Source organism: Macrobrachium nipponense, chromosome 23 (assembly GCF_015104395.2).
Source record: "Macrobrachium nipponense isolate FS-2020 chromosome 23, ASM1510439v2, whole genome shotgun sequence".
NCBI lineage: Eukaryota > Metazoa > Arthropoda > Malacostraca > Decapoda > Palaemonidae > Macrobrachium > Macrobrachium nipponense.
The window spans coordinates 19,678,919-19,693,898 of record NC_061090.1 but is presented as its reverse complement, the minus strand read 5'-3'; the positions used below and the strand labels follow the sequence as shown (position 1 = coordinate 19,693,898).

Sequence of the window (14,980 nt, the reverse complement as noted above, 5' to 3'; positions counted from 1 at the left end):
CTTTCAGTTGGCAATTTAAAATCGTTAGCGAAAAATTTGTATTTTACTCACATTTTTTTTTTAGTTCACTGAATAATCTTAGGTCAAAGAGCTACCTAAACAGAGAAAATAAAATACGACTTCTTGTTTTGATGTGCCTGCAAAGAACTCGTGATTAGTAATGTTTAGCCCTTGTGCTCCAGACCCATATTTGGCTGTTTTGGCGTTCTTCTTCTTCTTCTTCTTCTTCTTCTTCTTCTTCTTCCAGTGCTCCAGCTGCAGAGTTCGCTAGCACCTAAATATTCGTGATCAATACAACTTTTAAATCTACTGTAATGCTAATAATGCCCAAATTCATTTGGTAATAAGCATTATCAAGAATTAGTCAAAACTTAACATTAAAAACACAGTAATGCCCTTTAAACCTAAAACCAGACACTAAAAGCAGATTAGGTACCGGATTAGGGGTTGGTTTCTTACACAGAGATGAAGTTTGCAAATGTAAGTATCCATAGATATAAGGGGAGAACTTTTCTATGGAAAGGTCTGGTGAGAGGGAATGAACTTTGCAAATTTTGATGTCAATTAGTACTTGAAGTGATTGGAGTATCTATTAATAAAGTAAAACGTTCAAATTCAAGTGTCCGTTAACACAAGCTAAAATTATTGCTTGGTCAAAAGAGTTCCGTTATATGTGAACTTAATTTTTCAAATGCAAATTTCTCTCATTAATATGAATTGAGGTGCCCAGAACGACTGTTTCCTAGATCTCCGCCGTGTCTCATGAGCCATCCACTGAACCCATAGAAATTCCTATCCCCTTTGTTGTAGATTATAACAGGCTGCTGAGCGCGGCGAGCAGAGGGCTCCTTTCTAGTAGGCCTATCACCCGCCATTTTCTCAGATGCAGCTTCCTGCTTCTGTGACTCCTGGGGAGTTGTTAGAGATTTGGACGAAGAGGGGACCTGAGATTGGGGCACAGTGTCCCGGAGGTTCTCGGTCACAATATTTGCTTCCAAATTGACCTCGTCCAAAACTGAAGTTGAATCTGAGGTTGAGTGAATTGAAGGTGATCCTTCATATTCAGTAAATATGGGATGATATGCATCAGTTGAGTCTTCAGCTTCATAACCTGTAGAGTCGAAATTACTTGATACTGATTTCTGTGATTCCTCAGTGCCCTTCTGGTCATGTGGAGAGGTTGTCTGTGATTCTTCGGCAATTGTGACAGGACCTGGGTAAGTTGTCTGTGATTCTTCAACACTCTTGAGGTCGCTTGGGAATGCTGTTTGGGAATCTTGAACACTACCGACAGCACTTGGGAATGTTGTCTGTGATTCTTCAGCAGTTTTGACAGCACCTGGCAATGCTGTCTGTGATTCTTGAGTATCATTTAGGTCACTTGGGAGTGGCGTCTGTGGTTCCTCAGTAAGATCATCAACCTTGACATCACTTGGCAACGATGTCAAAATGTTGGCGTTGTCTGAAAATGAAGCATGTGGCTCTTCATCACCTGCAGAAAACTCTGGGCTGTAAGATGGCTCGGGAGCTGATGCGTCAGAAAGATGCCCAGGCAGTACTGAATCTCTTACTGATGCTGATGCAAAATCTTTTTCAAAAAGCTCCAAGTGGTCTAATCTAGCCCTTGAATCACTCTCTGACAGGACTGTCTCGAGTTCAGCTTCATCCTCTTCCTTTGTAGGTAACGTAGTCGAGGAGGCATCCCGTGTCTCTTGGAGTTTCTTCTCATCCTCAGGAAGAGGAGTGGTTGTTGGAGACGGGTTTTGCGTAGTAGTAATAATATCCTCAGATCTCCAACGCTGAGGAAAGCTGCCAGACTGAGACACGGTTGCTGTTTTTCTATTTGAACAACACAAAGAGGGCCTTGAGACGGATGGCGAACTGGTGGAAGTTACAGATGTCTCTCTCTGTATGTCTTCTTCAGGCACAACAAACAACAGGTTATTTCTGCCATACAGCTGGTCGGCTTCTGAACACGGGAAAGCGCTGTTTGCCCAGTCGCATACCATAGCTTCCTGAAGGAGATAGAGAATGTTATTCAGTAACTTGCCCAAGTTTTTAATACACAGAAAAGGCTATAAAGGATTGTTAATTACTATGCAATTTTCCACAAAAAAAAAATTCTTAAATGTGAAAAGACGATAAAGAAAACCACAAATAAAAATTACGGTAACAATACACACACACACACACACACACACACACATATATATATATATATATATATATATATATATAATATATATATATATATATGAATAATTATCACATCGAACCGTGATCCATTTATATATCAATTCAAGCTACAAATGTCCTTTAATATCTAAATTCACTTTACCTCCCAAATGATATATTTTCATATATGTACCGAAGAATTTTTAAGTTGATAACAATTTCGTCCCCCCATGGGATCGAACCACCGTCCAGGTGGACGGGGACGAAATCAGGACAGTCAGTGACGCTATCCAATCAGCCAACAGAGCGTCTCTGTTGGCTGATTGGATAGCGTCACTGACTGTCCTGATTTCGTCCCCGTCCACCTGGACGGTGGTTCGATCCATGGGGGACGAAATTGTTATCACTTAAAAATTCCCCTTCGGTACATATTATGAAAATATCATGTTGGGAGGTAAAGTGAATTTAGATATTAAAGGACATTTGTAGCTTGAATTGATATATATATATATATATATATATATATATATATATATATATATATATATATATATATATATATATATATATATAGAGAGAGAGAGGAGAGAGAGAGAATAATAAAAAGGAAACACTTCACCTGATTGAATATTGTATATTGTGGACAGATGAATGAAAAATGGAAGATGTCCTCTGCACAATACATGTCAGGAAACAGCTGCTGCATCGGTAAACAGATGTGGAATATTTGGCACTCATTATCCTGGTCTGCATAATACCCATAAACCTGAAAAAAACAAAGGATAAAACTTGTGGGTAATTTTAAGGGTATGTTATGCGCTTCATCTCACACAGTCGCTCGTTTCTCCTAGTAAATATTTTAGTAATCTTATTCTGAATGTTTTGATTTACTTATAATTTGTAATTCTGATTTTATTACTTTATTGATTGCATGTTCGCTGTTTGCAGCCTAGAAAATGCAATCATGAGAAGTTCTGAAACGTAACGGTCGCAAATTTATTATTATTAATAATAAAATCCATATGGATAAGTGCCTTTTCCCTGACCAGCCTTGGGAATTTATATAATATGAGGTATTCTATTATATATATATAAATCTAATATATCTATATATATATATATATATAGCATGATTTACATTCCCTATTTCTAGAAATTTATATTTTTATAAGATCCGTGGAGTGGAAAGTTTAGCATTAACACCTCTAAACTTGCTTAAATAAATCAACAGAAGCTTGTAACAGACTTAATACAGTTTTGAAGACAGTAAATGAAGGAGGGGAAATCGAAGCCTTTTGGAATCCAGTATTTAAATCATCCTCTTCGAATCCAGTATTTAAATCACTCTTGTTCAGTAGATCCCCGTGCAAATGGGCTTTGATAATTATGATTTTAAGATAAGCAGCCAAATGGGGAAACAACAAAATGGGAATTTCATGCTCATACGGAACAATACAAAAGACTTCGTGGCCATATGGACTCAAAATACAAACATCTGAAACTTAGCCTTTATATCGAGAAAGGCTATTTACATGGCCTCATTTCAGGATTTTTTTTCATTTAATCTTATATGACGTATATTTTGCTATAACGTACATGAGTGGCAGTTTAATAACAATGTCTGGGATTAATTTTTATGACTTCATAAAAATGGCGCAGAGACACATAACGTAACAGTTACTTTTACAAACTGTCCTACTGTACTATAAGTTTTTTAATTGTTGACATGTTTTGAAATCACATCAATTCTTTATCTTCTCTTTTTTTCTCTCCTCGGCTCCAATTTTTTTTTTTTTTTTTTTTTATTATTTTTTTTTTTTTTTTTGTAAAAACTAACTCCAAGAAGCCTGACTTTGATGGATAGAGCAGCGCTCTAAGTTACCCAAGCTGGATGGAAGCAGCGAAATTAGAGAAAGGTAAATCCGAGCTTGGTCCCAAGGAAGAGAAAGGCCCTCCAATGAAAAAATGGACGTTAATAAAACCTGAAGGGCGATAGAAGCAAGATAGAATTCCAGAGGCTAACAGTAGAGGGGCGAGAAAAACAATAACTCTTTCACTATAAACTCAAATTATACAAGACGGGAATTTTTTTCAATGCTCAGAAGCCAATGAGAAGGACAGTCTAGCGTCTATCTATCCTTAAAAGGATGGAAATCTATCGGTGCAGGAAAAACTGAAACAGAAAGAGAATTTCATTTCAAATACAAGATGGGAGTTTTTTCAGTACTCAGAAGCCAATCAGAAGTATAATCTCGCGTCTATCTATCCTTAAAAGGATGGAAATCTATCAGAGCAGGAAAAACAGAAGCAGAAAGAGAATTCTATTCCAAACACTCACTCGCCCTTCGCATGTGAAGGTGTCTACGATGTTCTGTCTGATCGACGTGGCATTTTCGATGAGCCTTCCGATGAGAGAGGAGACTTCGCTGCCCCTGGCTTGGATGAGCTTCGAGTTGCGATCGACGCTCGAGATGACCTTCAGGGAGATGTCGTCGACGTACTGGTTGCATATGTTTTGGAGGACGAAGCCCGATGCGCCGCTCAGCAAGATCACTGGAGGGAGGAGAATGATAGGGTCTTAGTATAAGAAGTGGAGGATCACTGGAGGGAAGAGAATGATAGGGTCTTAAGGCCCCCATACACTGAACGATTGTCTGAACGGCTGTCTGAACGATTGTCGTTATCGACACACATACACACTATTCAGACAGTATGAACGATCTCAGCATCGATTTCAGTCTGAACAAAGATTTTGTCTCGAGAAGACATGACATCATCTCTAGAAGGGACGCGCGCGATAGCGTTGTATCGGCAGACAAAGCCATACATTGGACGATCTGTGTATGACAGACTTAGTCGCAAGCCAGCAACTTGGTCGTGACAGATTCCCGCTGAGATCATTCAGACACGAAGCTCCGCCCACTTTTGCATTCAGACAAGCCCATGCACAGTGTTTTTGCAAACGATACAGACATTCGTTCAGACAATCGTTCAGTGTATGGTGGCCTTTAGTATAAGAAGCGGAGAACACTAGAGGCGAAATCGTGATGATGGTCAGCAAGAGAAAAGGATCTCTGGAAGGAAAAAGGTAAAATTGGTCAGTAAGATAACAACATCTCATGAGGAAAAATGAAAAAGATTCAGTAGGAGGTGATTGTTTCTAAAGGAAAATAGTACAAGAGTTCGGTAAGAAAAAGGGATCTCTGGGGGAAAAATATAAAAGGGTCTAAAAACAGAAAAAGTAAAATTAAAACAATAAATAAATAAATAATGGAAACGAGGAAAAAAGAGAGAAGATAAAAGAACTGGTGTGATTTCAAAACACAAATGGAAAACGGATCAACCCTCTTAACAAATAGGAAACTTATAGTACAGTAGTACAGATTGTAAAATTAACTGTTACGTTACGTGTCTCTGGGTCACTTTTATGAAGACACAAAAATTAGCAAGAGAAAATTATTCTTTGAGAAAGAGTAAAAAGATTTTGTAAGAGAGGAGGCTCTCTTGAGGAGATAAGTAAAAGCTTTAGCAAGAGAAGTTCACTTGAGGAGGTAAGTAAAAGGGTTCAATAAAATAAAATGATCCTTGGAGGAGAAAGTAAGAGTTGAAAATGGGGAAAGAATCACTAAAACAAATAGCAAAATGGTATAGCAAGAGCAGAGGATTAATAGCAGAAAAACGAGGAAAGTGTTTCAGTCATGAAAGATACCAGAATATCAGAAGAACATAACAGAAAATTATGAAACAGATAACGTAACGTTAACGTATTGGAGGATGCGTTCATATTAGGGTTCGTGCGCATTCTGTGAGGCATGATTGTACTCTTGTTACCATGTGACTACTTGCAACATAATCGCAACTCATACAGTACACAAAAACTCGAATGATATTATTGTTATTGTTTGCAAAGTTACACAGTTGGGCAAGAAGAATTCCACACACCCAAGACTCCCAGCGGGTGTCTTCACCTCTGGAGGCCATTGAACCAAAACTCAGCCACGAAATTCAAGGCAATCTAACCTTAAGTGTTAAATGCATCTGAGAAAGAGTCGAGAGGTCGTCCTTTCTTCTGACTGTTAAGGAATGACAGCTCGAAAGTAAATAGTCTATTGTCACGTCTTTTGTTCAAGATTTTCGAGAAGGGCGTAAATGATGACAAAGGCTTTTCCTAAACCTAAATCCGGTATTAGAGCTGAAATTCAAATGGGCTTCACATTTTGAATAATAGATCAACTTGTAGTGTCTATTACGGGTAGTTTCGGCATTGGTGGGATGACAACACCTTCTTCTGAGGTTGCGGTAGGATAGCTGGGATTTAAATTGGCTCATTACTTTGCCTGACATAAATTCTTGACTCTATAAGGAGGCAGGGCAATCGTTTTCTCTTGGATTAAACCGTACTCTTTATTTATCCCCTCTCATTCTTTCCATTTCTTATGTGTGGGCTACGTAAGGGTTTTGAACTGCTCGTTCCTTCTGCTTCATCTGGCAAAATGTTTTTTAGTTGTTTTGGACTGTGCATTTTATTTGCGACGTGGGTACGAGCAATAGTATAATGTATCATCAATCCCTTTTTTAAGAAACGTGAATACCTTTTAAAATTTCTTACATATTGAAATGTCATTATTGTACTCCACGATGTTTTATGTTAAAAAAACGTTGTATCTTATTTTTTACTTGTGTACTTAACTTTATCTAATTATCCATAACATATAGTACACGTTTTCTTTCTCATTCATTCATTGTGTATTCTCTGATAATTCCTTCATTCTATTTCTCCCGTTAGTTCAGCTCTTAACTCCCTTCCCTTGTTGTAGTTTCTGTATATTCATCTCGTCTTTAAAAAGTAATACTGGCTAAGTGCTCAACATGGAATCGATCTGACTGGCATGAGCATTGAAGCAAAACAGTAGGCTGTTCAATACTCACCTGATAACAGCAGGATTCTGAGCATAGTTTCTGAAAAAAGAAAATGGCAGTGATTAGGGGACTTTCTGATTCAGTTTATCTAGGAATCTATCTCTTTTTTTATCTAACTGCTGTCACACAATTGTAATCCAGACCACACACACACACACAGACACACACACACACACACACACACACACATTATTTATACCTGTTATACATTTCTTTATTTGTGTTTTTCCTTTGTTTTTATGCTGCGAAGTGGGCTACTTCTTTACGACATACCCAGCGGTTGGAGAAGTGGTTTGGAGGGATCAGCAACTTCCCTGGCCCACCTTTATGGCACCCAAGACTTCCTGTCATACAGAGAGAGAGAGAGAGAGAGAGAGAGAGAGAGAGAGAGAGAGAGAGAGAGAGAGAGAGAGAGGAGACAAAATGGCAAACAGACACAAGAATGCAAAGAAGTTATATTCTACTGCATGCTTTACGTAAGACGATTTAAACTATATCCCTGTTTACCTTCAAAATGATTATTCTTCAGTATCAATCTTTGTTTACACTATATTTGCTACCATATTTGACAACCCACTTTCTTTTTAGCATTTGGTAACCGTGGCAAGAGTCTGCATGGATTCATTCTGAGAACTTCTTATCCTGTACAATTTGCCTTTGCTCTAAAAAGCTATTTTTTTTTTTAAACCAACAGTTTTATTACACATGATGAACATGATGACTGAACTTAGTGTGGTTTAGCGGTCGTTTCCCGGCGTTTTTTTTTATTTTACTTTTTATTATATTGTTTTGGTCAAAAGAGCGTGTGCGTGCATATGTGTGTATGTGTGTGGGTGGGTGCATATGAGTGTGTTTTCTTGTTTTCTGCCCAATTTACAGACCCAAAATACTTCTCACCCGCTGCTTACGGTGCTTCGGGTGGAGAAGTGACAGAGAGAGAGAGAGAAGAGAGAGAGAGAGAGAGAGAGAGAGAGAGAGAGAGAGAGAGAGCGATTGCTGATTATCGCCTACCTGTAAACAGGAAGGTGTTGTGGTGGCAGGGCCAAGTTATGGTCATAAGCCGAATAAGAGGTCGGGTAATAAAAGTTCCATACGATTTCACAACCGGCCCCCCCCCCCCCCCCTTTTTTTTTTCCTTTTTCTGTGTGATTTAGGACTGTTGTTAGTAAACAAAAAGATAGTCGCCAGTTCACATCCCAGAACGAGATGTTGATTTATAACTGTCACAAAAAGTCACAAAGACCAACACTAATTTTGTTGTTACATCCACACCTACACCCACCCACCCATACACACACACGCACATATATACATAAATATATATAATTATATATACCTATATATATATATATATTATAGATATATATATATGTATGTATATATGTACTTTTTGTCTGTATAGATTAATTTAAATGAAACGAACTTCACGAGGCCTCATGAAAACAACAAACTTTAAAGAACAGAAGTGAAACGAATTGAACAACAACGAGAAAATATGAAATAACCAAAAAACCAATCACACCAATACACCCACTCACGGGAAATCACAGAGAGAGAGAGAGAGAGAGAGAGAACAGAGAGAGAGAGAGAGAGAGAGAGGGTGGGGGGGATTTATCATAACCACATACAGTATCGACCGTGATGAACTGTGTAGTCCATGGTTTAAGGCAGCAGGTGAATGTCGAACATATACAACACACGAAGATACAGAAACAGGCGTGAATACGGACATATAAAAACTGGTAATTAAAAACTGTCAACAGACCTGTGGAGTCTGCTATGGCCTACAGCGAGTTACAGTGAAGCCCGAGAGCCAACAGAGTGGGTACGTATATCTAATGAATATACAGAAACATAAACAAACGAATGAATGACTGAATAAACATTCCTGGTGATGCTGAGAAAAAGGAAGGTTCCACCAAGAGGTTTGATTCCTCGTCAGCGGGACCCAGGGACTAAGATTAGTGATGTCATCGCTAAGCGGGTCGTACTGTAAAGGTCGCCCTTCGTGTGTTGGAGAAATAAATGGTGATTTCATACCCCAAATATTGGTGTTCCTTTCCAGTGTGAAACCTGCTGTATTTATTTAGCCTTATTTATTTAATGCCTGTACTGTTAACCGTGAGACTGACTTCATGACACTGGTACGTGCTAAGACATTTACAATGTCGTGATTAAATTGTCAATGAAAAATCCACAATTATTTAAACGAATTGTATGATTTGTCAAGATGAAAAGACTTTCGAACACCTTATCGGTGCACACCAAGGAGGTTCTGAGGAGGAATATCGTTCAGGTATTCTAGAAGTTTTGTTTTTGTTTTTATCTTTTACAAATACAATTTATTTATATAATTGTTGGGGATTTTCATGTTGCAACAACTGGTATGTGTACTGATGTCCTGTAGTTGGGTCTGCCCCAGTCTTTTATCGTCTATTCTACTTTACTCTTTCTCATTCTTGCTTAACGCCTCCCATCCACTTCTTATCCTGTGCCAACCAAACTCAGCTATTTGAGTTTAAGAGGAGTCATCTCACGGTGCTCCCAGCGCAACGATTCGCTGCCTAACTTTTCCTTAAACCCCAACTGCTTTGCAATCTTGATGTTTCCGGTTCTTTATTTCATTGTTTATTTTCCCTTCGTTGTTGTTTTCATCGGTATTTTACAACACTACTTTTTGTTTATTCTTTTTTTTTTCTCAATTGGGTATCTTAGTCTGAGAATGTTTACTTCGCAGGATAATGGCCCTTTCTATACTTGCTCGCGTGAATGTTTGTTTTCATAATAATAATAATAATAATAATAATAATAATAATAATAATAAGAGAATAAGAAGAAGAAGAAGAAGAAGAAGAAGAAGAAGAAGAAGAAGAAGAAGAAGAAGAAGGAGGAGGAGGAGGTGGAGGAGGAGAAGAAGAATGAAGATTCCTAAATCTGGCAGAAGAGGAAAAAATGTGCAGGCGTATACAAATATTTGTAACCTCCATGAGATGTAATATGCAACAATGGGTGTTTATGGATTATGATAGGCGAGTTTCTCTCTCTCTCTCTCTCTCTCTCTCTCTCTCTCTTTCTACTTTACTTGCCCCCAAAACTCAATATGGCCACATTGCCAGTTACACCACGCTACTAAGGTTTGTTGCAAGTTTTCCTACTGGATGGCACGATTGTTTACCTCCAGGGACGTTCACTATATGCTTAACCCCTACTCTTTCGACCGGCCATGGGACCTCCATAAGTGTAAGGTAACAGGTCACTCTTATTGATTATCTACGTCTTTCCAGGCAAAGGCAGTTGGAACTGGCAACCAAACAGCCATGGGGGATGGTAACCCCATCCAAGAAGACTTGCTGAGAGTAGGAGGGCAAACGCCTTTGAAGGTAACCCGATTTTAAATGAAATAGGCATATGGCGACAAAGGTTACGAACTCAAAGGTTGCGAACTTATTCATTACCAACGAACACAACATAAGCCACTAACCTGTTGTCAGACTTTGGTCTCCCTCGAACAATATTTATTGGCGGAATTTCCTCTCGACCGGTCTCGTCTAACTGGGCAGGCGTTCGACGTAATCGGGAGAAAATATCATTATTTTCATTTGAAGTTAGCGAAGACCGAGCTTGCCTCGACTTCCTGCTTCGTTTTGGATGAAGTGGCTGATAAGGAAACAGTCAGATACTGCTTTTTTTTTTTTTTTCTATGTTCGTGATTCGTCAAAGCCGAGTAACTTAATGAAGCGAGTGATAAGAAGAGGGTCCGCTATTCGCTATTCTTTCTTCTTCTTCTTCTTCTTCCTTTTCTTGTGGTTACTTAATGATTCCAGAAGCGAATGGCCCAGATGTCGTTGTACTCCGCTGAATCGAGTGTTGCTGGGATGTCGAGTCGTAGCGAAATGTTGTTGGAATGCCGGGGATTATGTTCTTCACGAAATCGTTCCAGTCTGTTGAAAGGAATTACATACGTTAGTGATATCTGGAATTCTCGACTTTGAAGGAAAAAAGTCTTATAACAAATAAGTCGGAAAAAACGCGTACGGGATACCACCAAAAAAAAAAAAAAAAAAAAAAAAAAAATAAAAGACTGAAAATAAAAATTTATCTGTATACTGCGTTTAATTAAAAACACCAGGCTGTTGACAAAAAATCTAAGAAGTTAAAAAAAAAAAACTTATAAACAAAAATACAGGTATTAAAAAAAAGCAAGATGTCACTCAAGACTACATTTCACTCAGAAAGCAAAGCAACCATGGGAAAAATTCTTATTGAAGGAACTGAAACTTAAATAAAACTAAGAATTTGAAACCTGATGAAATTAAAGTGAAATTTTCAAAGGATGGAGTGTATCCTATACAAGCACAGCTGTATCTTCCAAGATATTTTAGAAAAGAAAGGAGACATACAAATTTCGAACAATTTTGTGTTACAAAAAACGCTTTGAAAAGAATGTCATACAAATGATACAAGAACCAGGGTACCTACCATGCACATTAAGCAAAAAATATGCTGTTAAACTACGTTCTGTGTTCTTGGAATCCCTTCGAATACACTATGCATAAAATTTTTGAGTTCTAAAATTCCATTAATCTACAACAACGTAAATTTTTCTTTAAATCCATTTCAGCTCAACATTCATAAAATTTTGGTGTCAGAGAGAAGGCTGCCCCAGGGTAAGTCTTATTGTTATCACATAAAAATTGAAGTATTCTGGCCTATCATTTTACAACACAATGCAAAGATTCTGGTGTTATTGAATAACGTCCCTTAAATAATTCCGTATCAAATATATAAACTATATATATATATACGTATATATATATATATATATTATATATACTATATATAAAAAAATATATATATATATCTATATATATATATTTATATATACATACATATAATATATATATATATATAATATATATATATATATATATATATATTATATATATATATATATATATATTCATATACATTTATATTAGTACCAGAATCTTTGTACTGTGTACTAAAACGGTAAGCAACAGTAGGTAATGAATTAAAAGAAACATCATAGAATAAAACCAGGAAAAATGTGTTTCGGAGAGAGAGAGAGAAAAAAAAACAGACCTGAACTATTTGAATAACTCGCAGTGCTGGTTCCCTTCGTTAAATTTGCTATATATATATATATATATATATATATATATATATATATATTATATATGCACACTCACACACGTATATATATATATATATATATATATATATATATATATATATATATATATATATATATATATATATATATATATATATATATGTATATATGTATATATATATATATATATATATATATATATATATATATATATATATATATATACGTGTGTGAGTGTGCATATATATATATATATATATATATATATATATATAAATATATATATATATATATATATATATATCTATAATATCTATACTATATAGTATTTTAAATAAAATGTATACATATAAATCTATACACATATATATATGTATATATATATATATATATATATATATATATCATATATATATATATATATATGTTTGTGTGTGTGTGTGTGTGAATAAACAAGAGAAATGAATATAATAATCCCGACAAGTTAGCAAAGATAGTCAGCACTGCGTTCTACTATCCACGGTCCATCGTCCTTGCTTTTCCCATGAACACCTTGCGGGGCATCAACTGATGTAGGAAAAGTCGAAGGGGCGCGCGCGCGCGCGCGCGCGTTCATAGAGAAGTTCTTACTGTTAAATACTTATTATTATTATTATTATTATTATTATTATTATTATTATTATTATTATTATTATTATTATTATTATACACGTAAGCTATGTCAGCTTAGTTGAGTTTTTTTTCTATTGATTGCATACGTGTTTCGTGGTGTTCGTTCAGAAGGATGGTTTGGGCACACGGTTAGCTTAGGTTAAATAGGGTTTTGTTGACATTGGAGCAAAATCACATTTTTCCTTGGAACTTAGTGTTCGTATTTTTATTACGATGCGTAACACATAATAAATAAAAATGAATTAATAAATAAATGAAAAGATATCAAGAAAATAATTTATCACTGATTCAGATATATAAGAAACAAATTGTAGTGAAACTAACTAAAAGTGACAGATTGCAAATGGATCCATCACAGATTGTCCTTGGCGATTAACATATGAAGAAACTCAGAGCTATAAAGCTTTTCTCTAGGGAAAAACAATAAGCTCCAGATAATTCTTTTGAATGCAAATAAACACGATTCTTATCTCCGAGTGATCCTACCATAAACAACACAAACGTTCCCCCAAGTTTACGTGTATATACACATACATAAGTATGAAGTATACCAAGATATTTACACACATGTAGCTTAATACACTGTGTAGTATCGAAGGCAGTAAAATGAAGAAAGAGAGAGAGAGAGAGAGAGAGAGAGAGAGAGAGAGAGAGAGAGAGAGAGAGAGAGAGAGAGATAAACGTTTTACTGTTACCTTCACGCACGAATGTCGTTCAGCTTTTCCAAATTGTCTCGTACACACCGATATGTTTTAGAGTATTTTGCGTTGGGGGGATACTACAAAGAATGAACTAAATTTCAGGTATGCTCTGCACTGCATAAGCGCCAGGGTTCCCTCGGTACGTATAGTTAACTGTTGCAACACTTTTTGTAGGACAAAAATGAACGAATAAATATAAAAAAAAAAAGTACAGGCTTGGATGCATTGAAGAAGTGGAAGGAGCGTTGCGTCAGGTTTGCCTGCTTCAGAAAGAGAGAGAGAGAGAGAGAGAGAGAGAGAGAGAGAGAGAGACGTTGGGGGTTCTAGGGGGTCACTTGATCCTAAAAATGCACCCACATGAAGCCTTATTGGTAGAACGGGGGGGAGTCACTGACCTCCCTGTTAACGGACTGAAACACTAGGCTACTTTTGAAGCGACCGTAGCCGATGTTACGGTTAGAATTTGATCGATTATCCCGATCTCCTGTTATAAAGTCACTAATAATCACCCATCACAAGAACTAATTAACGCCTACGTGCCTCTGGCGACCTCGAGGACCTTCTCTGCTATGGGAAAGGTGGAGGAAGACGGACGGACGGAGGCCTCTCCTCTTCCTACTTCTTCTTCTCGTAGTGTTGTTCTTGAACTTGGCGGCACACACACACACACTTGCTTCAACTTCGCTGTCAACCTTTCTCCGTGACGCTGTGAACGTGGCTGGATTTATATCTTTCTGTCACTTACACCATTCTTCTTCTTTTCTCTTTCATACATTCAAACAGAACTTTTCTTTTGCCGAACACAGTTTACCTGCCAGCGATTCGCCTATAACATAAAGTGGCAACTGCAGGGAACATGAGTCTAGGTATAACCTCCCGTGGCCTGAGATGGGAGCGCGTACTAGTTGCCACTTCGGAGAAATACCCCATCAACCAACCAACCTATGAGCTTCCACTCCAAGCCCCGCCCACCCTGCTTTCTTTCGGCCGTTTATTCGCTTCGCGGCGACGGCGAGGAGCTCCGAACATTTTCTCACATTTTCTCAGTAACGTAAGACTCTCTCTCTCTCTCTCTCTCTCTCTGTGATTAAAGAACGTCGCACTAACTGCTGTATTGTTTACCTTTCGACCATCATGTCACATACACAAATATATATATATATATATATATCTATTATAATAATATTATATATTATATATAATATATTAATACAACACACACACACACACACCACACAACAAACAACACACACACACATATAATATATATTTTATATATCTAAATATATCATATATATTATTATATATATATATAATGTATGTATATAATATATATGAATATAAGTTACGATTACGATGACACGTGATTATATAGCAA

At 36.9% G+C, this 14,980-nt stretch overlaps 1 protein-coding gene across 2 annotated transcripts; it reads right to left on the bottom strand.

Moving 5' to 3' along the window:
* Positions 1-260: 260 nt before the first annotated feature.
* Positions 261-14,523, bottom strand: LOC135199246 (mucin-2-like). Of its 2 annotated transcripts, none has more exons than XM_064227131.1 (6): positions 14,143-14,523; positions 10,577-11,036; positions 7,105-7,134; positions 4,514-4,728; positions 2,795-2,941; positions 261-2,015 (listed from the first exon to the last, which is right to left on the bottom strand). In XM_064227131.1, exons 3-6 carry the CDS (start codon positions 7,127-7,129, stop codon positions 708-710), a joined length of 1,695 nt encoding a protein of 564 aa, XP_064083201.1. In that variant the 5' UTR covers positions 7,130-7,134; positions 10,577-11,036; positions 14,143-14,523; the 3' UTR covers positions 261-707. The 2 variants fall into 2 exon arrangements, with proteins under 2 accessions (XP_064083201.1, XP_064083208.1); XM_064227138.1 differs by lacking the exon at positions 14,143-14,523 and adding an exon at positions 13,597-14,123.
* Between the last annotated feature and the right edge of the window lie 457 nt (positions 14,524-14,980).